The 27,080-nt window shown below is 39.1% G+C and overlaps 1 protein-coding gene across 3 annotated transcripts in view; it reads left to right on the top strand.

Moving 5' to 3' along the window:
* The first annotated feature begins 3,421 nt into the window (after nt 1-3,421).
* Nucleotides 3,422-27,080, top strand: part of PDSS2 (decaprenyl diphosphate synthase subunit 2) — a 121,154-nt gene continuing 97,495 nt past the window's right edge. Inside the window, exon 1 of one of the 3 annotated variants that reach the window (XM_061460203.1) lies at nt 3,422-3,933. In XM_061460203.1, the coding sequence (XP_061316187.1) occupies nt 3,707-3,933 (227 nt within the window). In that variant the 5' untranslated portion in view covers nt 3,422-3,706. The remainder of the gene's footprint in view (nt 3,934-27,080) is intronic. The other 2 variants (XM_061460202.1, XM_061460201.1) reach the window with 2 other exon arrangements.

Here is a 27,080-nt window from a genome sequence, read left to right on the forward strand (position 1 = left end):
TTTTTGTTCTTCAACTTTGATACTGGCCCCCTCCAGTGGCTTATTTCTCCTCCTGGGGAGGCTTAACAAAGTCAATTGCTAGAGAAAAAAACACCTTCATTTTTCTAGTCTTCTTAAGACTCTAAAGAAATAGACACGTCTATTGTATAGTCACTGAGGCTCTTGAAATAGTGTGGGGTTTTCTCTCAAATACTATGGGGAACTGAGCTGAGAAGGAAGGGAAAAAACAAAAAAAAAAAGAAAAAAAGAATAATAATAAAGAAAAAAGACAAGTGGTTTTGTCTGCAACTTAAAATATGGTAAATACATCATATTTTTACTTCTGACTTTTTTTGTTGGTTTTTGTTGTTTTTTTTTTTTGGGGGGGGGGGCGTGGAGAGAGAAAAACTGAGAATCTCCAAATTACAGGCAGAACAAGCGGCAATGCCTAGGTGTAAGTTGGTGCATCATTACCCATTATAAGACCCTGGCTCTTGATGCCTGTAATTGTCAAATATTAGCTAATTTGTAATGATTTTTTCTGCAATTGATATGTCGGCCTGAAGCTGATTGTTAAAGTAGTTCAGTTTTCAAAATATGATTGACAAGCAATACATTTTGCTTGTGTTAAAAAATATTATTGGACTGCATGACTCTGTCTCTGTGCTATATAGCAGAAATTTGGTAAAGGGTTTGCCACGGATTTGGTGGGTGGGGGATGTCTCAGGCTGCTCCTATTAAAACACATAAATACAGACCTCTGGTCAGAATGGTCTTTTCACATTCCACTGTCTGAAAAGTCCAACAGTAACAGACATCTGCTCTAGGTATGCTGGGGATAGGCAAGACTTTCCAGCAATGGCTCTTCCTAGCAACAGAGGCCTTTTGTGGAGGTGAGTGCAAGAACTGAGAGAGGGATCTGCTGTTGCTCCCCACAGTCCCACCCATAAACACGCATGAAGAGTCCATGCAGGCTGTGCAGACAAGAGGATATTGGAACTTAATGAGAAAAAAATGAGGAGGCTGTGACAAGAATGAAAGAATAGCAGCTGGTGTGGGGGACTGAAGCAAAAGAAGCAAGGATGTTGGGAGAAAGAAGACATGAACTTGGACCAGGAGTCAGAAATGGACTACTGAAGTAAGACTGCCGCATTGTTAAGAGAAGGGAAAGGGATAAAAGCATTAGGTTGAGAGTGAGAGACAGAGGGTCCTTGGGTATTACAGCATAAAACTTTTCAAAGAGTCTCTTTGGCCAAAAAAAAACCAAGCCAAAACTGTGGAACTCACTGACAAAATGCATGCTTTGTTTCTCCAGCGATTGCTGCATTTGAAGAACATCAACCCACTGCTGGTGAACTCTGAGGAAGCCCTAGTGGCAGTGTGAGATGTTGTGGATATCAAAGGTCTTGTCCTAGTTCTAAACCATTCAGACTTAGGAGAATTCTACATGAAGGGTTCAGTTTCTTAGACTGCAACACAAAGACCAGTGATTTTGAAAACCCAGTCTTGCACATTAGGAGATGGTAGGTTTACTGCTCATAGAACCCTCATTCTCCTCAGTTTGTATGTATTATTTTAAGCAGACTTTAATTGCATAATCATGTTTGTGTTTCACAGAACACTTGCCACATTGAGTGCAAGAATGGATACGCCTTGGGAAATTAATCAAGGAATTATCACCATTACAGGATGAGGTGCCTTGGTAGGCCTCTTAAGTGCATCCCTTCAGCAATTTTCATTAACTTCGTGTTTCTGCACAGAAACATGCCATTGCATCCTGTCATTTTTAGACTGTGTTTATGAGCTGAAACTCCCTATTTAGCAACAGTTTGCTCTGTGACACTAGCTATCTCAACTGACTGAATGGCAGCTCCTTCAAATCAAAGCTTTATTCTCTCAGAGACAACACAAAAAGTGAAGGCAGCACAAAAGTGAAGATTTGACAGCAGAACCTTAGCGCTCCTGCCATCTTTCCAGGTTTTGCAAGTTCTCTCCATTCCATTTTTATCATTCTTCAGTTTGCGAGAAGCTGCTTATGAGATGCCATGGGCATGTACAGCTGTTGTTGTCTTGACAGTCAAACCCCCTTCCCTAGGACAGTAACTTTTACAATTTTGGTACCCATTTTGAGTCATCTCAGGCAAAAGAACAATAAATACCTTGCCATTGTCATGGGAAACAGGTATGGATGTTCCTTTTAGCAGCTTCCCCCTTGTAACTTCAAGAGTTATTTGCGCTTTCTGGGACTGCACTTCATCATCTTTCTTTGTAATGGAGTTGTTTTCTATTTGCACTTTCTTTGACAGTATACTCCAATGTAACTTTTTAATCATGTGGAATAATACAAACAAAATTAAATGACAGGTATCTTGTCTTTGTAAAAGTAAGAAGTGTAACACCATCATTTTCCCAAGAATCTAGCCAATGGGACTATTTTCTCATCAGAATTCTGCCTGATTCATTGCAACAAAGCCTAGAAGTTACAGGAGCAATGGATAAAAGTGTTCGTAAAGACCAAACAAATCACATTCTTGCTGGAGTATTTGTGGAATTGAGGAAGTCACATAAATCCAATTTCTGAAGATGGTCAGTGATTTTTCCTCCTCTGGGGTATAGAAAATCCATTTTCTGAATTCACAAAATCTTTGGGTGCATGTAGCTGCAAAAAGGCATCAGTGATAGGTATGCCCAGAATAAATGAAAGACTACATGAGATCCCGTAGACCACACTGCAGAATTGCAGAACCCAGAAGTCTTCAGCTGGGTTCTCAAAATTAGTTGTCACTTTTTAACCATTTGGCTGCAAGTTATCTCTAGCATACTGCGTGTGTACTGTGCATGTGTGTATCTCCTCAGCTCACAAGGAGGCTGCTCATAAACCCCTCAGCTGTGTCACAGAAGAGTACCATAAGACAGAAGTACAAGGAAGGGCAGGGCATGTGGTAAGCAAGGACTGCTGGTGCTTTAACCCAAACCGCTATGGCAAAGGACAAGACTGCCCATACACTGCAATTACGAAAATAGGAAGCATGACTGTGTAGTTAGAAGCTGCATGTTGCAAACTTTATGTGTGAAGTTGGTCTCTGCAGCGATAGCCGCAGTGCAGCGTACGTTCCTTTCTGTGAGGCACCCCCTGCCAGCAAAGAGCCCTGGCCCAGGGCGGGCAATGCTCCCACTCCAGCTGGGCCCTCTGCCATGGCCGGCCCGCACACGCTCTCTGGAAAGCGACAAGCACAAAACAGGGATTAGAGACAGCAGCGCTTTACCCAGTGCAAGAGCTAAAGATGAAAAAAAGGGCAGACAAACCCTAAAGGTACTACAGCTCCTTTCCCAGAGGCTCACCACCCTCATCCAGCACCCCCAAACCCACCACCGACGCCCGGCGACGAAGCCAGGTGACAGCGGGAAGAGAGTACCTCCTTACCCTCGCTTTACGGCCTGGCGTGTTTTTGCGACGCCCAAGATGGCTGCCCCCAGGGTACAATGAGCCCTCTCCGGCCGCTGCCGCACAGTCTGGGGGGAATACGGGCCGGCAGCGCGGCTGCCGTGAGGTTTCGCCGTCCGGGGCTCAGCCGACCGCTGACGGCGGGTGCGGTGGCGCTCTCCTCTGGCCGCAGCGAGCGAGGAGGGGGACTTGTTCGCGGCTGCCTGGTGTGCGGGGCCCTTCCGGGGCGAGTAACAGGAGAGAGGAGCCGGCGCCGGGAGCCTCCCCGGGACGGTGGGGGGAATGTGGGGCGCCTTGCTGCGGCGCGGAGGCCGCGGCCCAGGCTGCCTGCGGGGTCTGGCGTCGGGCGGCCCACCCTGGAGCCAGGTGGTGTCGGAAGCCGAGAAGATCGTGGGGTACCCGACGTCTTTCATGAGTTTGCGATGCCTGCTGAGTGACGAGCTCAGCAATATCGCCATGCAGGTCCGCAAGCTGGTGGGCACCAAACATCCGCTACTCGACACCGCCCGGTAAGCGCCCGGTCCGGCGGGGAAGGCAGTCCACCGCCCCGCCGGCTGTGGGGTTCGGGGCGATGGGGCCCATGGAATCTGCCGGCAGCCCTCCGGAGTCGCCTCAAAACTTCTGGGAAGTTTTGAGCTTGGTTGGTTGTCAGGAGCGGGGCCCGGGGCGGTTTCGGTGCTCGGAATCGTTTCTCGGGCCTGCGAGCGGCCGGGTGGGTTCCCCAGAGCGGCCGCGCCGGTGCTATGACTGGTGTGTCCCCTGGGTAGCCCGGCCGTGAGCCGTGGGGTTCTGCGCGGTGGTCATCGCTCCCCATCAGGGCCTTCGTTTGCTTCCCGCAACAAGTTTTCCCTTCCGTTACGCTTTGTCACTCGGGAGTTACTGCATTGTAATGCCAGGTGCAGCGAATGAGTTTCCCTACGCGATGTACAAAGGCAAATAATCCCTAAATAACAGAGTATGTCTCACTAACAGTTACATATTTCTGTATATTAAAACTGTATTGCAATGAAATCGTGGAAGAAAGCCCGGCAGAGCTAATCAACCTAAAAGCTGAAAATGACACTGCTCTGAACTGTGTACTTTGGTTACTAAGGGCTTTAGAAAACATTGTCTGTTTTGGAACACCCAGCTGGGAGCTGTGAGGTTTTGTATATTGTTGAGATTTTTAGGGTTGCTAAGCTGGTCATCCACCCTTTCATTTTTAAGGCAAACTGATGGAAGACTTGCATTCCTGCCAATAAGCAGGAGTTGGGATTGCTTGGCAGTGTTTTCTTTGACTGTAAAACAAGAACTGATTAGCATTGGTGATTTTTTTTTTTAATAGTAAAATGCCAGAGGCTTAACAAAATTAAAAAAAAAAAGCCCTTTTCCAGGGGCATTGGGTTTTTCTGGGGGGTGGTTTTTGTTTGATAGAACTGGTTTTGCTGTAACCACAAATACAACGATGTTAATGGAACCCACATTTGATACGCACAGTATTTCTGAATTGGTGTAAAGCAGAAATTAACATTTATTCGAAACAAACGTTCTGCTTTTCTGTAAAGGAATAAAAATTCTAACTGTATAGTGGTCCTTGTTGGCTTGAGAGTTATGGTCTAATGATGTAAAAACAAGATTTGTTTTTGAAGCTCTCTAGATTTTGTTGTCTTAAGTGAACAAAAGGAGTACAGGGGGCAAACATAGCTTTTAAAAGAAGCATTATTTGGGGGAGAGGGATTTAGATCCTGGCTTTAAGTAGACTTTTATGGAGAAACAAATAAACTTATTCATAAAAATGGAAAATACCTAGCTTTAAAAATGGTGTTGGAGGGGATTTTGTTGAATTGTATATTAATTAAGGTTGTGATATTATGATAAGCTTAGCAAAGATTTTTGGTTTTCCTTTTTAAGAGGAGGGGTAATAGGGGTTTTTCTGCCTTTGGGTCCCACTTTAAGGTCAGCTGATAGAAAGTAGGGAATAGGAGGACCTAAGTGCAATATATTTGGGCTCTTAAGCTTCCACTGTAGTTGTGGAAGTATAGAGACCTACAGCTTTAAAGAGTATGTTCAGTATGTATCGGTTACTGGCTTATTTGCAAATTAAGTTTAAATGGAGTATTTTGGGGCATGGTTGGAGGTTTTGTGGTGGAGCTGTGATGTGTGGGTTTTGTTGTTTTAAGTGGACTGCTTCAGGCTTAATTCTGTAAGCTTGGTTCTTGTGGAACACTTCTAGGAATAGTCATACACAGGGTCAGCAGGACTGAGTCTGTTAGTTTTTTTTAAATTCATACATGCTTCAAAGTACACTGCAAACCTGATGTGTTGTGTTGGAAACAGAAGTCATTATTTACTCACTGAAACTGCATGCCCTTGTTTTAGAAATACCAGTAAAGCCAGATGAAAACATGGAAAGGCTTCGTTGTAGATGCATTTTCAATGTACATTTGTATTTACAGTGTATTTACATTGTATTATTGTATATTTACATTGATAATACAATGTAAATATAAATTTACAATGTACATTTGTACAATACAAATTACATTTGTATTATAAGAAGAGTTAATTTCTTGCTGGCAAGTTTTACTACACCTGTTGCAATGCACAAATTGTATCTCACCTTCATTTACGGTATGATTTTGCAATGAAGTGAATTTTGACCTTGTCCTTTCTTAATAATTTTAACCTCTTTCTGAAATTTGACTGTTGTATGTTTGACTGTAAATGGGATTGATTTTAGTTGTAGGTCTGAGATCTATGCTCTGACTTACTATAGCAGCTTGGGAAACAGGTCTTGATTTTTCAATCTCTGCCTCACTACCCTTCCTTATCAAGTAGCAGAGGTTTCTTGTTCAGAAAAATGCTTTAAGGTGTGGGTAGCTGAAATATGTTTTTTGGTGATTGATTTATTTATTTATTTTAAAACTGAAGTGATTGGTATGCTCTGCAACTCTAACCTTTCAGACTGTGAATGCATAAGTACTGTATATGTCAATATTAAGTGCTCCAACACTTAAGGAGATTTTCTGTTTGAGAACATCTGAAAAATCTGTGCAGTAAATTTGATTAATTACACGTGCTGTTTCTCAAGTTTCTATTCATTTATTTTTGAGGTTGTAAGTGGTGACAATCAAATTATGAGTGCTTTCTGTCATCTCTAAGCGATACTAATTTTTGTTTTAACTTTCTTTGACTGGTGGCATTTTGTCATCAGTGTTTTTTGTGTCTAAATGCTTTGCTAGCCTTTGAAGTCTTCCTCAGACCATTAGGGGTTTCTCAAGCATTGGTAGAAACCCCTCTGCTTTATCTGCACAGAACAGGTTCTGAGCTGAGACAGAATAAGGCATAATTGCTACCACACTGAAAGCCTTTATTGTAATAGGAGTACTGATGAGCATTTTTAACCTTTTGCTGACCTTTGGGTCACTAGGCTGTTGCAACACATAGACTTGTGCTGACTTAAAAACGGCGGCGTCAAGGTAACTGTGAGACAGGACAGGTGGACAAACAGCTGTTGGGGCAGTATACATTTCTCTGATGATCCCATCCATTTCTTCCTCTTGTTTGGATGTGGCGGTGGCAGTTCCTGGGTGTAAGTGCCTTCCATGAGTCAGGACTGCAGCAGGTATTCCTCTGGGATGATGTGCGATCCTGATACCTCCTAGCAAGCCTGTGCCTGGCCTGCAGCATTAAATCTGTGAGCTATTGCTGACTGCTCTTGGGAGGGCAGAGATGGGTAACTGAGCCCTACAGTGAGGAATTTGGGAGTTCTGTAATCTGTGCAGTGAAGTCAAGTTTATCTTTCTTTTATTTTTATTATTTTTAAATTTTTGATTTCTGAAGTGTCAGCCACATGAAATGAACATCCTTAGAACTAGCTTTGCCAGACTTGTAAGAGGATGAAATGTGAAAGAAATGTTACATTTCGTTTTACAAAAGCTAATGTCTAGTGTTTAGCACATCATTGGGAGCTGTGGTATCTGGATTATATTCACAGCTGTGCTTTTGGCTCTCTGACTAGGGCAAGTCACTTAATTTTTCTTTGTTGCATTTACTTATCTGTAAAACGAATAATGTAGCATCTGTTTTGTAGAGGTGTGACACTTCATTCATTACAGCCTGTATCGATCAGTGTGATCTTTGAATGGTAAGTGGTGCATAGCAATATTAATAAAGAATAATTTAAACAAATGCTATCATTGAAGTATTAGCCTGTAATGGATACTCTGGAAATAAAATTGCAATCTAACTGCTTCTGGATCTTTATGTTTTTAGTCCTGTGAGTCACTGCGTTGGTTCTTCAGAGCTTTCAGTTTTCCTTCCCTATAATGATGTGTTTTTAGCAGCTCCTCAAAACTACTATTTAAATTTTTTTTCTCTTCAAGCTTTGTTGGACTAAAGGAAAACTTTTCACTACATGAACATATGACCTCTTTTCAGCTGGGAAGCAAACGGATCTCCAGTCTCCTCCCTTCTCTTCCCTCCTCCTTTCTAGGCTAGCATATGTCTTTCTTAATGTAGGAAAGAATCTGTAATTGGCACAGCGATCTACTTTTCTTGAATACATAGCGTGTATAACATTTTCTTGATTATTTAATCTCCCTTGAGGAGGGTATAGCTTGCTGCAGATTGTAAACAGTAAATGTTACAGCCAATGCATCATTTTTATAATATCCCTAAATGAAATGGAGCACTTCATACACGCAAAATTATTATGGGATACCATTTAGCTCTAGCCATTCTGTCATTAGCATGTGAGAGGAATGATTACATTTTAGTTCTGTCAGAATTGTTTGTTGGTAGGAAATGCTTACGTAGTAGACTTAGTTATGGTTTTCCTGGATTATTACAGAAATAAAAAGCCTCGATAGACCAGGTTTTGTTCCATTGTAGCCCTCTCCATGTAGATCTCTAGCCATTTTAAGCACCAAACATAAAATGTAGTCCAGAATTGGTTCAAGATTACATGCTTTTCAGTTATAATGACTGATAACATTGGTTTCCTGATAGTTCTGTTTCTCTGCCAGCTTGAGATGGCTCATTTCAGTAACATGTATCTTGTAACTTCAGATGCGGCATGCATTTGCCCTCCTATGTGGATGACTGATTCAGCGCAGACCTAGGGATTTGTTCCAACCTGCTGTTGATAGAATTACTGTTGCCAATTTATATTTTGTCTTAACAGAATGGTGGCCTTAAAGCTATAATTTTTTATAACTGTAGGTGCTGTGACTGACTGTGAGTAGCTTTTTAGACCCTTGTTTCAAATGTTAATCAATTATTTTTTTTCCTGGGCTAGAAAAATGCGTTTGTTTACTTGGTAGTGGCTGATGAGGTAACTTTCTCTGAGAACAGCCAGCGGCTGGATATGCAAGTTGACAAGCAGGGGGTCTGGTCAATTTACAGCTTCTAAACCAAAAACTTACTACAGTCTTTTAAGTTTTACTGAGTTGCTCAATCTGTAATGGACCTTGGGGGCATAAAGGCCCTTTCCCGCTGTTGCTGGATCAGAAGTTGAAACACATTAGCATTCACTAAATTTTACTATTTTTTTCCAGCTTGCTGTAACACTTTGTACAAAATATTTTTGTGGTAGAGAGATGTGATTTTTTTCCTTTTTCTTTGTTTTTTTTTGTAGTTGTGGTCAGAATGCCTGTGACATTAGGTATGCAGCAGCAGTTATGTCACTTCCTATGTTTACCCCGGAGATCTGTTGGACTTCATGGAAACACAGGACACCAAAGCTAGCATGCAAGGGACATCTGCAAAAAGTCTTAGTCGTGATGCCAGAAACACAGAAACATTTTTTTCTGCTTGATATGTTTGAAATTATTTGCAAAATTACTGAAATACTGGTGGTTCTAGGAAGTTTGCGTTTGTCCTGGAAAGCATTCTATATAGCTGATGGAAACAGGGATGCTTTCAGGAGAGAGACAGTTGAAGCATTGGAGTTAAATTCTTGTATTGATTCACCCTGTGCAGAAACTTATCCTATTACCATACTCGCCATCAAGTAAACCATTCTTAGACATCAAAAATCAGTTTCTTCTGGATTTTGGCTGAACGAACTGACAAATTGTTCAAAGAGGTATCACAGAAGTTAACTTTTGAAGGTTAAAAAACATGGAAGAAATTAAACCATCATATGTTCATATACAGACTGAAAAATTTCCTTCTATATCTCATTCTTTCCATGGTCTTCCTTGTACGTGTAGCTGTCACTGTGGTCTTCAGTTAGCCGTCACTCTGTATAGACTTGTACAGTTAAGGGAAAGGGAATCCATTTTTGTAGGTCACACTCATACTGTACACTGTAGTAAGGTGGAATGGGATTGTTCTTTAGCTCAAATTTAGTTTTTTGTTTCTCTTCCTGCAAAAGTTCCATTCCTATATGTTTTTTATTAATTTTCTCCACTACTTTCATATACTTAAATGCTCATCTCTGCCAGTTATTACTGCTCTTTTGAACAGCTGTCAGTAGGCTCCAGAAGATGAGAGTCACACCAAAATTTTACACTTGGGCTTGAGCTTCACAGTTCACATTTAAGGGGCCTTAACTTTTTTTTTTTTTAAGAAAACATTTCATTTTTGTTGAGTTTGGCAGTGAGAATCTCATTCTTGAAGGTAAAGTATGTGAGCAGTCGTGTGTGTGTGTGTATAATATTAAAAAAACAATTGGGAACCTAAGCTGAAAAGTCTGACATGTATACAATAGTATTCTGAGTAAGGTAAGCTGACAGTCTTAAGTTGTAGTAGCCTTCCTCTTTGATGCCCACTGATACCCTCGTAGTGGGCAAATGTAATATAGTGATGAAGACATTCTGAAGGAGTAAAGAAGTGTTTAAGTTTGGTGCTTTTTTTCCCCTTCCTTTTTTATCTTTCCTTCTCCCTACTCCTGATTAGTAAACTCAAGCTCAAGAAGACAAGACAGCCAAGCCATTGACATGATCATGGGTTGGGAGAGGCTGAACTGCTGAGTAAACAGCTAGTTTTCAGCTGTAGTGGTGCTGAGTTTTTGTCATTTCCTGGTAGTATTTGTGTGGAAGAATTTATGCAAAGGTTGTTTGGTTGTATGGTACAATACCCAGTTTTGCTGAATATTTTGTCACCATAAGCAAAGTAGAATCGAGTAATAAATCTGCAGTATGGATGTGCTAAAGCTAGGCTGCAAATTAAATTATCTTGCATTTGAATAATTGTTTTTTGCAGTGATTGCCTTTTAAGCATCTATGTTGAATCCAGGTTTCTGTGTTTATGAGGAATGTTTTATTTCAGCGTATATGGTGGTTTCAGTAGGTGAACTGTATTCAGTAAGTGATGATGCTATTTGGGTTTTTCTGATAGAATTATTCACAATGAAAACTAATATGCTGTCATGATATTGATAATTTCTAGTGTTTCTCATAAGGAACATGAGTATGAAGATTTCAGCAGAATTTCATGGACAACTCATCCTGATTAAATGAAAGATCTCTTGGAATTTCTTAAGCTTGTGTTTCAAGCATGCAAAAAACTGAATGTGTAATGAACAGATCCAACTGCCAGTCACTCTTATAAGAACATAGTATACCACACCTAGGGAAAATTTGGTTTAACTTTAGGCACACAGAAGACTAAGCCTTTTTTAAAATAAAGGTAATATGTAAAGTTCACATCTGTTCTTTCCTGCTTTCAAATACAATTGATTGGCGATGAATGTGAATATCAAATACCAAGTTTAATGTACCAGTGACTGACTGTTATGTCAATGTTTGCTCTGTACAGGAAAAGAGTACTTAATGTGTAGAAATAGTTTCAAAATAATTCTTTCTGTAACCCAGAAGAGGGTTACCAAGTATGGCTTTATATAAAGCGCAAATGAGAGGTAATATCAAAGAGTAATCAAAATTCATGTTTGCGTCACTGGCAACAGTTTTCACTCAGTGAATCTTCTATTTACCTATGGTAAGTTTACTTACAAGAATAATGGAAAAAGTACCTTTCCTAGGGGTTTTACTCTTTCTGAGGTCTGTATTTTATAGCTTACAAAATGTGTTCTCCCCTGCTTACTCTCTCCTCCAACTTTATTGTTGATACTGCCTCCCAGTTGATGCATCTGCTGGTGTTGGAGGCCCTGACAGTGGCAGGAGACCCCATTAACAAGTTTCCATGAGCATTTTCAGAACTCCTTCAACAACCATGGGTAACACTGTATCCTCTACAACGCTTTGTAAATCTATTCAGAAAATACAAAGTTCACAAAGGACAGAGGTAAGCTCTGGAGTTAGCTGTTTCTATACTTGCACTACTGCTTTCTCCTAGGGGTGACAGACCATTGGCTTAAATTATTAATATCTTTACCCCACATCTGAGTGTCTTATTTACCCTCAGGGTAGTCAGACTATCTGCAGTGCTTGCCCTAGAGGAACTTCTGCTAGAGACAAACCTGACAGACTGAAGGAACACCATGAATTTAAAAATTACAAAAATTGTTTAAAATCTGTAGCAGCTGCTTTGCTGCCCTTGAATTGTCCCTGCCAGTTCTTTGGCATTGACAATCACTTTAGCTAAGTATTTTTTTGTTTTTTCCTGCTGCATGAGAGATTCATTTTAGGAAAGAAAAGCTGATCATGTAGGAAAACTGGTAAGACTCATTATATGTGAGCTTTTATCAAACACATGCTCGAGATTTTACTTCTAATGATATGATGGTCTTAGAAATTTGCCTCAATACTTTACTTAGCTGATAAACTCTAGGACCTATTCAGCCTTCTTGAGGTTTTTCAGGTAAGCCACAGTCATATTTTCTTCAATCCTCAGCTATTCCTAAAGAATCATCAGGGTTCCAGCTTTTTTGTTCAACTTTCTCATTTCTTTTCCACTTAAATGAGAAGTGATGGTTGTTTTCATTTTGCTTTCTCATTACTCCAGTTTGTTTCTTCAAAATAGCACTAGTTGGTTCTTTTCCATAGCTGCTTTTCCATTTTGGGGTAAAACAAAGGCAGGCCTTCTGTTTCTTAATAGAAGTGTATGGTAAACATCTAGTTTGTTTTGTTCCCCTTTTCTTCTTCCATTTAGGGAAAGAAGTCGTACCTTGGAACTAGTGATTTAGCTTTACTTTTCTAGTTAAAAAACACGAACAAGCAAACTCCATAGCCTTTGCCTCAAATTTGTTTCCAAAAGTGCTCCTTTTAGAAGGAGCTTTCTTCAAAATCAAGCAGATATTATTTTTTATTGGTGGTTACTTGAGCAGTCCTTTAACCATGAATTGATTGGCTTGATAGATGCCACTGAGTATGCTGAAAATGAATTAATTTTATGGAACTTGAACTCTAAAAAAAATCATTCCCTGTAACAACTTTTGGTTTGGTTTGTTGGATTTTGGTTTTGTTTTTTTTTTTCTCTTTAATCTTCACACTCATGGTTCAAATTTGCTGGAATGACCGCTATCTTTTTCATTAACTGCCTGTCCAGCACACCCCACAAAATAATCATAATCAAAGGGTTAGTACATCTATTTGTTGTCACTGGTCCTTGAAATGGTTTACGTATTGCACTTTTTTAGAAAAAAAAACAAAAAACAACAACAACAAAAAAAACACCAAAACCAAACAAAAACCAAGGGGAAAAAAAAAAACAGAAGAAAACTTCTGTATTTCAATCACAAAGTCGGTCTGGATCTGTAATAGGATGTGCCTGTGTAGGCCCATACTGTGAATACGTAGTCCTGATTAAGGCAATTTGAGGGTAATGCTCCATGCCAAAACACTTTGTGTCTGGTTGTCATCTGAATGATTAGCCAGTAGCAGAAGCACCATAATTAGTTGATTAGGTAAGACTGCTTTTAATCAGACTTAACAGAAAGTTCAAGTTGTTATAAACTAAGTGGAATACTTGTTAGGCCAAATACACAAGGCAAGGCTTTGTGATGACAAGTGGAAAATCATCTCTTCTGCACATCTGAAAAATTATTGTGCTAGCATATATGTTCATTAGTGATTCCCCCTTCCCCCCCCCCCCCCAGATGCACTGTGTTTTGTGTTAAATCAGTCTTAAACTCTCAGACTGTGTTTTTCTGTGATATGTCAGTGTAGTTTCTGTGCACTTTGTGATGCAGGGGAAAGTTTTTATCCCAGTAGCCTTTCTGTCTCTAATTCCCAACTGCTTTTCATTTAATGTGGTTTGTGAAGATGAAGATATACTGTATGCATACTTTAAAAAGATTTCAGTGATGTTAATGCTGCATTATGAGGTTCATATTCTTTTAGAAGTCAACTTCTGAATGTGAATCCGTCTGGTATGATATATTTCAGTAATTAAAAATTAATCTACAGGAAAAACGTGTGTGTTGCCTTGTGGAGGTGAGGTTGACGTGTAAAGGGCCGAGAGATCAAATAGTCATCCGTTCTTGGTCCCTGATTATTAAAGCCTGAAATACTGGGGAGGATGTATACTCCATGTTTTATTGTACACGTGAAGAATTTGGTGCTATTTGTAAATTCATATAGTATGGGAGTTATTGAAAGGCTCTGCCAGAAATCAGTTGTCATCTATCAGTAGGAGTAATAATGTGAAAAGGCTGTTTTCAGAAATAAGGCTCAGAAGATTTGAGGAAGCTCAAGTAACAGAGACCTTTAGGGTAACTGGGGGGAAGCGCTTCTTCTGGTACATATTTATTCAAGGAATTGAAGGCCTTAGAGTTTCTCCTATTAGAATTTACAGTATATTTTGTGGGTTTTGTTCATAATACAACTTCATAAAACTGAAACAAATAGTCTTGCCAGTTGGAAAGTAGAAACTGAATCCATGTAATGACTATATTGTCATAGCAACCAAGTTTTAAAATAATCAAATTCCAAAATAATGTTACAAAGATGACATCAGAGGAAAAAAAAGAGTATTATGTGTTATTTTATAGCAACAGGAACAGAGGCTTGTTTGTTTGTTTTTGAATCACTTAAGATCGTATTGTTGCCTGTGGATTTTTTGGTGGGGAGGGATCTGTAGTGTATGTCTTAACATATAATGCGCGTTTGAGTAGGGGTATGGGGTTTGGCCATCCTTGTTCCTTTGACACTTTGAAAGAGCTGAAGTTAGGTTTTCCTGGTTTTAATTTATTTTCAAATAAAATACTAACTGAATATTCACCTTCTCCTTTTCTACTTTTTAGACTTTAGGAGTTCCCTTGAATCTTTTAGGTCTTTTACCAGGGCTTCTCAGGGAATGATTAAGTTCTAGTAGCAGAACACTATGAATGAAACTTCAAGAGGCTGGTTTTTATAATGAATGTGAGCATAGCATTATTGGTGAATGCCAGCCTGCAGTGTGAGGTGTTGGTACTTCCCAGAGCAAAAATGAGATTTGCAGTGGGTGTGCATGTATCCCTCCACTGCCTTCCACGCGCCCCGGGCTCCAAGCTGAGAGGAGCTACCTGGGTGATGAGGCAGGCTCGCTCTCTACACCTTCTCTCACAACGACCAGCTGAGAGTATGGATATCTATTGTAAGAAATCAGTTTACAACCGCAATATATACCTAATAACTGCATGAATGTAAATGGTTGACAGTATAGCGCTGTATCAGATTCAAAGTAGACCCAGAAGTGGGATGGGTTATATCTTGTTCTGCTTGAACAGATGGTCTGCTTTATAAGATTAGGGCATGCAGTTACCTCCTTTGAATGTGCTTTCATGTGCGGGCCTTGATTTCTAATTTTGACAGGTCTCAGTCACTAGTCCACAGTGTTCTTTCAGATATCTCATCTTCCTAATACTTAATTTATCCAAAAAAACTTTTTCAGATAATTGCTAAGAATTAAACATGCATTGCAACTTAAAGACACTTGAGGTGTCTTTACAACTAGAATTGTTTCACTCTCATTCCCTCTTCCATTGTAACTGCCAAGTGACTGACTTGCTAGAAATACCAAGTCTGGATTAATATATTGTCCCTGGGTGGTACCAGTGCTCCAGATTACCTTGGTGTGCATGTAGGTATTAAATATTGAAAGCTGTTTTCATGTTCTCATGCAGTGAAGCTGTGTGTAAACAAATACCATCTACTGAGCAGTTTGGGCAGCATGTACGCACTGGTATGCCTTAGGAAATCTGCCATTTAAGCCTTTATCCTCATTTTCTCTGGCTATGATAAATAGTGGTAGACAGGAACCATAATAGCAAGTGTTCTTAAGAAGCAGTAGCGTTGTCCTAAGAATGTGAAGAAAATCTGTTTAAGCTCACAAGTAATTTACCTGCTTACCAACTACTGTCACTAGACCTTAAGAAACATTTTTCAATCTATTTTTCAAAGAAAGCTGAAAGCAAGTCTCTGTTGTATAAACCAGTATCTTTATGCTTTAAAGATTTGTATGCCATGGCTTAAATCTGGAGACAAAAGCCCTTATATGAATATAATTATTAGGAAAGCAAGAAAGTACATTGAAGAAGATTGAGGCCATATTAAGATTTTAAATCTCCATGAATTATTGTTGCCATACTATAAAATGTCATACAAGCGTATGAAACCTGTGAATGGTGTTGCTAGTTACTGAGAGTGAGTGTAGTTTTGCGTTTTCCGAAGTGTTTGGGTTTTTTTTGTTGGTTAGGATTTTTAAATGGACGTAATGATGTTGCAAGTTTTATTTGTTTTCTGCCTCCAAACAGGTATTGTTAAAGACAGCAGATGCTTAAATGTTATATATGTTTAACCCTTGCCTTGTTATGAGTAATTTGGAGATTTATTTTATTTTACACTTCTATACCAAGAATGAGAAATCCTTTCCTCCTTTCCCGAATGCTAAATAAACCTTTCAGAGCTGGTCTAGTTCTAGAAAGAGAGAGGAGGAGGGAAAGAGAGAGAGAGAGGGTAACCTCGTTTTAAACTCTCAGTTCCCTATTTATGATTTTTATGATTTCACAAACCATTGAATATTTTTTAATTTATTTTTACTCCTGAGACACAAAAGGCAGAAACCTGCCGGCTGATTATGGCAAAAGGAAGTGTAACTGTGGGTACCCTATTGTGTTTCCATACCTGATGTGATTTTATTTAAAAATGGAATTTTGCATTAGATTATCTCAAAAATGTCATCATTTGTTGATGAAAGTAATTTTAAATTCTTCTCTCCCCTGTGAATGATGAATTATTCTTTCATGAGAGATCTAGATTATTTTAATTAATTACTTGGGGGTTTAAATCTCTAAATTTTAAATTAAGTTACAGGTGAGTTAAGCTCTTCCCTGAGGAGTTTTTACTATGTTAGCAGTGGAGAAGGATAATATTTGCTGCATAATTCTCTCATGGGCTGTTGTAGGCTGCTCCGTTGAACAAAACTGCTGTTTTGCCTTCGATTTCTGGTCTGTGTCCAGCATTTCAGGCAGTAACTTGGACAATTAGAAGATATCACCAGAAACATATTCTCCTGTCAGCTTTGGAAGAGAAAGATTAAGGCACATTGAAACATACTGCTTTGTGAAGTTGTTGAGGGGCACAGTACAGAGATAGGTTTCATAGAATCTATGACTATGATTCTGTGAAACCTCTCTCTGTATTTTGTCCGTTGTTTCCAAAATTTCCATATATGAAGCTCTCAGTGCCTCATTTAGTTTTACAACAGTTACTGGTGTTAATTTCATATTATGATTTCAGTAGGTATTCCCCTTGCTTAGATTATATCTCATGCATTTATATAATTGTATGCAATTGTAAAAAGGTAACCTTATTGGTTGCATATGGATTGTGGGGGTTGAACCAATACTTATTTTCCTCTTCTCAAATATGATTACTTGTTGAAGATGTCATACGTTTAGGTCATATTTGGCTTGTGTTTAAACTGAGCCTGAGACTGATTTATGAATAAGAGGGAGTAACAAACCTAAATTGTGTTTTCCCTTGTGTGGCTATTGCAGCCAAGCTGCAATTTATTTTGTAGTGTCTTAAGTTACGATAAAAGATACATTCATAAAACAAAGTAGGGTAAAGAGTTCAGTCATTAAACTTTCTTTTTTTTTTTTTTTTCTTTTTAAGTTAGCTTTGATCATTGTGCCTTTAATTGTGTTAATTACCTCAAAGAATTTTCTTGGAGGCTAGTTGTAGAGCAAAATCAAAGTAGAGGGGAAATTGCCTTAAGCAATGATATTTTTGTGAGAACATTCTTAGAGTAACTTACGGGAGAGACTTCACTAAAACAGTTGCTTTTAAAATCTTTCTCTCCTTAATCCCCCTGCTTTTTTTTTAAATACTTTTGGTTTGCTAATAATCTTCCAAAATGCCGTATTTAAGTGCCTGCAGCTAATGCTAGGGAGCAAAGTGTTTGTCCTGTAATTAATTTTTTTTTCATATTTTAATTACTGGTATCAGTTGAGGGCAGGATACTGAGTTAGAGGAATTCAGCTGCCAAATGTGGTGTGCACTCTGGGCTACCTTTTTTTTTACACAGACCTACCCCCCATTGGATGTTCAGTGGTTAGAGTGGTAGCCCCTTACTTAAGAGGGCCAGACTGGATTCTTCACACTGCCTATGTAACTGCTGGCAAGTCTTTTTTTCTGGGCAAATGGTGGCAACTTTATGTGCACAGCACCATTTTGGGAGATGGGTTCAGAGCCCTTGCAGGAGCACACTGACCCAGATACCTTGAGGTCAGAAGGGGTTCTGACCTCACTGCTTCCCACTCACTTGTGCTGTGATCTCCCTGAGGAGGCAAAAAAAACCTGTGTCCTACCTAGGAGCCACTGCTTACCATGGTTCAAATGCTGGAATATTAACAGAAGACGTCATGAAAAATTTAAATGCAGGTAATTGCATTTTATGAAGGCTGGGTTTGTTTTTTTTTTTTTTTTTTTGTGTAGTTGGGTACCCTAGTAAGCAAGTGTTTGGAATTCACCTATGATGTTGTGCACTTGATATACTTCAGTTTTGTTGTTTGTCATTTTATTTCATTTATTATTATTTTTATTTTTTACCATCAGCTATTGTGAAGTCCTTCATTCAAACTCTACTTGCAGTTAACTTGGAAAATGCTTAATTTTTTCACTACTCATGATGTAAGATTGCTTTGGTTGTTACAAATCCAATATAACTAAGTTATTAATATTGAAATACAGTAAGAGTTTTTGATGTCAAATAGCAAGACTTGTATTTATAGAAAATGTTGAAATTAATGATGCCAAGTAAATGGGAACTTCTTATCGGCATCATGTTACTAAAAAAGCATCATTACTTATTTCATATGTAAAGTATGAATCCAGCCTGATTTATTTATTTTTTGCTTCATGCACAAGTGGTCCTAACACCATTTTCTACTGTGGCAGAAAGTAATCTCCAGGTAACAATATTCTGTGCTATTTTAAGGATGTATGCCCTACTGATGATTTTTAAAGCACAAAATAATGATGACATACCATGCAGAGGTCTTGCTTGCCTGAGGCAAATGGTCTGAATGCACTAGATGCAGACTTCTGTTTGCTGATGAAAGTGATGAAAAAGAGCTGGGTTTCATTGTTTGTGGTAGGGTTTTTTGTGTGGTGTTTTGTTGTGAGATCTTTTTTTTTAAGTGACATTTCTCTTTTGATTTGCTGTTAATTATACTGCATTCAATTAACAGCTGAGATATTTTACACAGAATAAGGGAAGAAGCATAAGGGTTTCTGGGAAAGAAGTTTGGAGCTCAGTTGTGGCAAAAGTAAGGTTCAGCTGATTGCTTGATAATGGGCAGGAAGAATGCCAGGCAGCTCGAAGGAAGCGTGCCAAGCCAGGGGCAAGGTAGCTTTTCAAGCAAAGGATAAGGGTCCTGACAGATTTCCTAGCAAGTAGGGGAAGGGAGCATTACCACTAAATTGTTAGAGAAACAGTTAATGAGAAAAGTAGGAATCGACATGGCTAAGAAACCTACAGATTTCAAGAAGAGAAGTAAGAGGAGTATGTTACATAAGTCAGGTTAAAGAGGAGTCAGGTGGAGTGTGTATACACTACAGACTGGGCATGGTGAAGTTGTTAGAGGTAGGTATGAAATTATTCCAGTTTGCATCCAGAGCATTCCAGTGGTTTCAGGAGGTTTTTGGCTGTGTAGTGCTTCTAAAAGCTAAGCAGCGTGTATGTTCTTTTCATCACTTTAAATTGAAAACAACAGAAAAATGTAGCTCAGCAGACTAGCAGCTCCCCTTGCAGACAGCAGTTTAAGAACTTTATTTGTCTTGCAGTGCACGTCTGTCTTATGCATACATGATCTGACAGCCTTTTTTCAGCATCAGTGTATTCCTGTCAAGTAAAATTGGAAATACTTAGCATTTTTCATACTAATCTTCATAGAACATATGATACATAGAGAAATGCAATGTGACTTTTTTAATAGAAGAGGTACGTGCACAATACACTAGAAGAGCTATAAAGAAGGAGAACCTTTACTAGTTAAAACTTTGACGTAATATGAAAGTGGTGGTGGTGCCTGAATGTGCAAATGACCAAGCATGCATTAGCTTATTACAAATGTATTTTGACATAAGAAATGCTTTCCTATTCTGTTGGAACTTACAAATATTTAGTGTAATAGCTTTCTATTTTGTAGTGAAGTAACTTCAGTTTTTAGTTTAGTGATTTCCTGAGGGATGTAAAGTGCATCTGAAATCTTGTATTGACTCTTGTAGCAACCCCTGCAGTTTGAATCTTTGGAATGGAGGTATTAAAACTCGGCAAAGTTTTCCTTTGGCCAAAGTTCTCAGGTACAGTAGGCTCTGAAAAGTTTTACTCCTGTTCCCTTGGTCATTGAATTCTTGCTTCTCAGTCTGGTTCAGAAGAGCTCTATGGAGGAAAAAAAAATAATACTGTAGCAAAATGGGAGAGAGCAAGAAAATCCCTAAGAAATGTGAATCTCCTTTTCCTGGAGGGCAAATGAAAACTGTATTGAATTGAAAAACACTATGGAAAATGAAGTTTGTATCAGACTACTGTGTTAGAAATTATAAGCCCATCTTGTCACCAGAGTTCAGAAATAAATCACACTGAATATTTTTTTTTTCCATTTCCTATTTAGGATCAAGATTACTTATTTCTGTTTAGGATCAGTTCATAAGATATATTTGTTATTGCCACATTATTGTTATTTGAGTTTTAATTGACTCTTTGGGGGAAGAAAATTTTTTAAGGTGTAAGACAAAAAAAATCTTCGCACCTACAAGAAGATGACTAATACTTCTGTGAGCCTCTAAATACTTGAGGTTTTTATGATTCAGGGGCAACTTGCAGATAAAGTTTCATTAACTGAAAACCTTTCTGGATATATTGCGTAGTTCAGTTCAGAAAGCATGCAAGAAATCTTTTTGTTTTGGTTGGCTGCTAAATGATGCAGTAGGATAGTTTTAACAAGTGGCTTAAGGGTCATTGTGTTCAGTGGAAGAAGCAGAATTGGCCAGAGAGTTCTCAGATTGTGGTTTCACAAGCAGCTGAGTTGGTCTGATGGCTATTGCTGCTGGGGAGAGATCAAGCTTTTCTCTTCCCTGCTCTCAGCTGCATGGGTCTACCCCTCCTGTGCATTGGCTGTGGTGTTGGTCTGGCCTTTATATGAACTACTGTAATTTTTTAATCCAGGAAAAGAGAATAACAGGTGTTTTCTTCATTTGGGGTTTATTTTACATTGGGCTGGTCTGATTCACTAGTGGAGGTGTTTTAATGTGTATTCTCTTTCAGTGCATGATATTTAGGTTCCTTAGTGAGCTTGCTTTGTTGTGGAGGAATTACTGCTTCCATTTTTGTGTCAGCAGCATGTAAGGACACTCTTGCTGCACTAACTCATGTGGTTCCTCTAGTTCTCTGCTAGTTACTCCTTTAGGTGAATTGAAAAAAGCTTTAACAGTTCTCAGTTTCTCTCCTTGATTCCAAAATATGGGTGAATTGCCTTGCATATTGTAGTTGTCCTTTGCTGTTGCTGTTACTACAGTTTGGTTTCATTTATTAATGTAGCTCTACAAACAGGCAACAAAGAGTAGTTGGAATCAAGCCATAAATTTGAGCATGCATCTAGATTTTCTCTATTTACCCCTTCATTTCGGGATCGAGTTAGTAGGGGAGCACAGCTGTTGGCATTCCTCGTACATGTCCGGCAGATCCTTTGCTGATGATAACTTCATCTTACTACAGATCTCAGTGTAGGAAAGGATGTGCTTGTCTTTCACAGGCTGCCTAGCCCTGTGAGGTGAATAGGTGTAAAATATGCCTGGAATATTTAAACAACTAGTTCAGTCTCTGCCATAAAAAGAGAAGATTACAGATACATTTTCCTCTTCAGGATAGCCAAGGTCATGTCTGGTTACCTCTATGTTTTCTGAAATTTAATTTGCTTTAGGAACTAAATGTATTTCAGTGCTACTTTTTAAATACCTTGTCTGAAGAATCTCAGATAAGCTGAGATGAGAATGGCTACCCTCCCAGACAGGGTAAGTGGGATGCTTAAAATCTTCCAGCTGTTTGTAAGGTACTTGACTCTCTGCTCTGAAACTGCTGTACCATCTGTCTAGCTAAAAAAGGTGCACTGAGCAAGAAGAAAAGCATCTTTCCAATTCAGATGAGTCTGCTGCATCCTGTGAGATAATTAAGTCACAAATGATTACGGGAATGGTGAATTTTGAATTTTATAGGAATAGCTTCATAAAAGACATGAAAGATGAAGTTTGAATGAACTCAGCTTCTGGGTATCTCAGAGGTGCAACATCACACCATCCTAAGCTTAAAGTAACATTTTTTTTTTCTGCTGTCTGAATTTATTTGTTATTCAGCTTTGCATGCAGGTTATAGGTTTTATTTCCATTGTAAAATGTGCCATTTTATTTAACTTACTGGTGGTAGCCATTTATTATTTTATAGTGTGTATTACAAATGCCTTATTTTTGGTGAATAAAGTGAGTTGTTTCTGAAATTTCTGAACAGATCTGAAAGGTGCTGCAGAAGGACAAGGAAAATTTAATAGAATTGAAATAACCAAGATGCTTAAAAGATGAGTTCTACAGTATAATTAAATGGATATGAAATGAATGAAGTGCAAAAAACCTCCGAAAAGAAAAATATGAAAGGAATTTCTTAGTCCCTAGTGCCATCTGCAGGATTAGCACTTGAACAGGGAAAGCAGGGGAACAGAAATTTGGGTGGCAGTTTGCAGTGCCTGATAAGAAAACAAGAAAGTATCATCTCCAACAAAACCTGATGAAACACAAGTTTCTTTGTCATGCTGAGTTTCATAACATTGCTTGTTTCAATTTGTTTTCAGCTTGTGAGCGGCATTAGGTTTGTTGGGTAGGGAACACACCGTATCATGAGGTTTCTCCACACATTGTTTTCTGCTTCTGCAATAGCAAGTGGCTAACGGACCCCAAGTATTTTCCTAATATTCTTTCTGTTGGCATTTATGTAAAGGTGCTGTCAGAAGTAATGATATAAATCTGTAGCTCCCCTGCTAGGTCTATGATGTTGCGATATTGGAAAAGAATTATTTTCTCCGCAGACCAGTAGACAAGCAGAGCGTAGACACACGTGCTAGCAGTGGGCAAATGTTGTATACATGAAAGCATATAAATAATGACTGAGAAGAACTATGGTTTTGGGCGAGCAAGCTGAAAGCAAAGGTGGGTAAGATGGAGGTGATAATGGTGATAGTATATGGAAAATTATTAAGCACTACTAAGTTGCTGTTGGTTAAGAGTACATACCTGCTGTTTGGCATGTGTCTTCAGCAGGATGTCTGGGAGCATTCACATCTGCTCTGCAAGAGTTTAGCATCGCAAATAATGTTTTCTCTTGCCTCTCTCACTGACAGGAAACTTTCCCTTGTCAGAGCTGACCGGACCTCAATTACTTACCTATTCATCACTTTTCTTCTGACTATTGTAATGTGATACTCCTGGGCACGAAGCCTGCAGTTCTTCGGAAGCTCCAGCTGGTTTAGCGTTTTGTTGTGTGTCATCTCAGCAGCCCTGGCTGCCACAAGTTGAATCTTTCCTTTCTATGTTGACTTTCTGCAGAACAGCAAGGTATTGGTTCTTGATCCCCAGAGGGCTTGCAGATTTGGGTTCAATGTGTGTAAAAAAGCTGCAGGAAACTGCAAAGGGAAAGCTGTGGCTGCTTGCTGTGCTTTCTGGCAAACTGGAGCCCTTTGGGGTGAAAATGATATGTGGCAGAAAGTTCTCCAGGGCTGGTCTCTTGCCAGAGAAGTAGGTCCTTTTGGGACTAAAAACCTTTTCAGCTTTCATTGGGCAGTTTTTTGATAGGTGTCTGTTGTACACAGAAAGTTAACCACGTACATTTTTGGAATATCTTGGACTTGAGACAAAAATTTCAGCCTGTGTGTTTGTATGTCTTTTGGGAGTTAATGCTTCTTGTTGTCTGTATCTGTCCTTGTTGCCATGGACAGCCTTTATAGTGAGCATAGGGAAATGAATGCTTCAGAAGGCACAGTTTGTAGCATCCTGTGCTGTTTCTGAAGTTGAGTTTGATGTCTTTTTGAGGAGCTATGCAGGAGGGAGGTGAATGATGCATGCTGACAGTATTTCAGGACTACAGGCATCACTAACTCAGCTGAAACTGTGAATCTCTAAATTTTAGTAGTCACTTTATTTGAAGAAGATTTTGGATGAGTCATAGGGAAGTGGATATGGGAGGGAAAGATTTCAAAGTGAGATCAGAGGTCCATTGAGGACTTTGTTGTTGCAGAAGTGAAGATCAAACGTGTAACAGTAAGTCGGGCATTGAGTTGGTCCTGTACTTCTGTCTTGTGTAAAACTGAATTAGGAGATTCTCCTAATTCAAGGAGGGCAGATTTTTTTTTTCCCAGATACATGCACTGCCACAGAAGGGACACCAAGACTTGCACAACAGAAACTGGATTAGTAAAGCGACTTGAGCACTCAAAGAGTATCTTTACTTTATGAGGCTGTTCTGATGATCTTCTGAAAACAAGAAGGAATCACTCTAGAAGGACCAGGGATAGGAGGAGGCAAAGGCCTTACTTTGTAAGGACTTTCTTTTTAAGTAAGCTTTTGCTTGTTTAAAAAAATGAAGAAAAAAAAAAGTAGCAGAACTATGTGTGCATGTGATTGAAAGACTGTGCCTCTCTGGCCCAATTAACTTTGAGTCATAGAATGGTTGGGGATGGAAAGGATCTTAAGATCATCTAGTTCTATCTCATTTATTTTGATTCCATCTTTATTTAGGATATTATCGGTGTTTAGAAAGTGTGGAGAGATAAAGAGAAGTCTCAAATAGCAGCTTGTAGTATGTGGCATCAGTTCTGCTTCATTCAAAAAAATTGCCAATTCAGATCTTCTGAAAGTCTGACAGAAATCACTATCTATTTGCTGTTGCTTATTAAAAGCTAAGTAGGAATCTGTTTGAGATCAATAGAGCAGTTTGGGCAAAGCAAAAAATGTTTCATTGTTTAAAGGTAGATGCTAAACAAAGTGTCATGAACTGTTCTTTAGCTGAATGTAAGTAAGTTCTCTCTCAATAATCGATTCCCAAGGGCCTGTGGGGAAGTGAATGATTCCATTAGGCAAGTTCTTAAATGAAAAGGCATGTACTTTTGGCCCAAGTTCTCCTCTAATTTGAATGATTTTCTTCAAAAAGAATTTGCTTATGAATGCACACTTATGGAAAAGCAAGGTTAGCATTAGCATGAAAAGCTAAAAGCAGATGCCAAAGTTGATAGTTGATTAGAAGAGTTTTCCTCTCATTTTTAAGTGACATGATTAGTTCTTCACAATGACACAGTGGGGAAGGTTTTCAGTGCAGCCTGCAAGAGTGCAACAATGAGTTCCTGTTCACAATGGGAATGGCGTAGTTAAATCCTCACACATCGTGCTGAATGCTTGTCACATCACGTCAGTTATTAAGATACGAACCTACTGGGGAAACTGCAAGAACTTCAGAGGGTCACTGCAGAAGTTATTAGGACCATTAATTAGTTTTCTGAGTTAGCTGTACATGTATAGTCATTACTTGTTCTGTGCCGTGCTTGGATTGCAATGAATAAAATGACATTTTAAGAAAAATTCCATACAGTAGGATGCTTATGTCCTTACAGCTTAGTCCACATTCTGATATTCCTATTCAAGAGCATAGAGGGAGATGGAGGATTTTTCTTTTTAACACTCCTAAGATAATTTGACAAAACCCAGTTCCTGTCACTGCCATGAAAGAGTCTGCTTGGCTGCCTGTGAAAACTTTGGATTCAGAGTTTTGGTGGTTTCATCTTCCAGCTTCTTTGGTCCTTTTCTCCCTTCTTTGTCTTATCTTGTTGAAGAAGGAACTAACTAGCCAAGGTGCTTTTGCAGGGATTGAGTGTTTGTGTGGAGTTTTTTGAGTGGTTGTTTTTTTGGTGGATAATTGTTTTCGTTGGGGTGGGGGGGGAGGGCAAGGGAGGGGGGGGATTTTTTTAGTTTGTCTTGGGTGTGGTTTGGGTTTTTTGTTTTTTGGTTTGGGTTTTTTTTTTGTTTTGACTTTTGGTTGTGTGGTTTTTTGGGATTTTGTAATTTTATTCTTGGCTGCAGGAATCTTGCTGATAGTGAAAGTTTTGAAAGTGTAGGGCTGCTCTTCTGTTACACAAAGCTTTCACTCGACCTAAGCGAGAAGCACCGCCTATGAGTTGAAGTTTGCTCTGTGGCTGAGAGTCAAGAAAAGCCCTGGAGCCATAGAGAACAGAGAACTTTCCTAGTTAAAATGTAAATTAGGCACTTCCATTTCCTCTTGCTTTCTCCAGTATTCTCCAAGAGACCCTGCACTGTAGAGTTGTGGCCTGATGGGATGGTGATTTGCTGTATTCTTGGGAAAAGAGATAACATGCATTGGAAGTCAGATGCCTTTTTGAGAGGAGGAATTAACACCTTTCTTTTCCTGTGTTTCCTCACCTTATTTCCTCTCTCTCCTTGTGTTCATCTTTCTTTCTTTCTTTAGCACCTTCCACTGTTCAACTGCTGTATATTGTTCAAAAGGTTTCTGCAAGAGCTTTCCAAAAGAAAAAAGCAAAAGACCAGGAGCAGTGGAGATCCTTCTGATTATGGACTACTGTGCTTATCTTGGGAACTCCAAAGATATGTATGGATCTATGTTGATTAAAACACTTATAAAATGGACATTTGGATCTGGTACAGTTACAGAGGAAGGATGACTTTATGAAAAAAATTCTGTTCTCTATAAGTAACTGGATCTTTCCAAGCTGTAGTGAAATGAATTTGGGTGTTCATTTGGGTGCAGGTTGATGGAGTACCTCGCTTGAAATAATAGTCTGTGCTTACAAAAATGGTGTAATTTTTGTATCCTACTTAACAATAACAAAACATTTAAATCCTACATGAGAAGAGATGGGATGGATGTTAAACACAGATTCGTTATTGCCCTTATTATGAAAATCCTGTAACTTCCTTCCAAGGTTTTGACACGTATTTATCTGCACAATAGTGACTTTTTTTTGTGTGCGTGTGGGACCACAAAAGCAAAACTGTGCTAAATTTTCAGGATGTGTCCTTCGTATTGCAAGTGGTAGCATACTGTAGCTGTACAATGTTATCTCAACACATGTTGTTGAGTCTTAAAACCAGAATTACTTATAACAGGTGTGCAGTTAGGTTGCTACTCATAAAGTGAGCTGTGAACCCTGAATAATGTGCATTCACCTAGACCAAAGCAAATGCAAAATAATGCAATGCAACTTGACCTTTTCTCA

Source organism: Pezoporus flaviventris, unplaced genomic scaffold (assembly GCF_033815535.1).
Source record: "Pezoporus flaviventris isolate CSIRO_AGI_PZ_B2104156 unplaced genomic scaffold, CSIRO_AGI_Pfla_v1 ptg000031l, whole genome shotgun sequence".
NCBI classification, from domain to species: domain Eukaryota; kingdom Metazoa; phylum Chordata; class Aves; order Psittaciformes; family Psittacidae; genus Pezoporus; species Pezoporus flaviventris.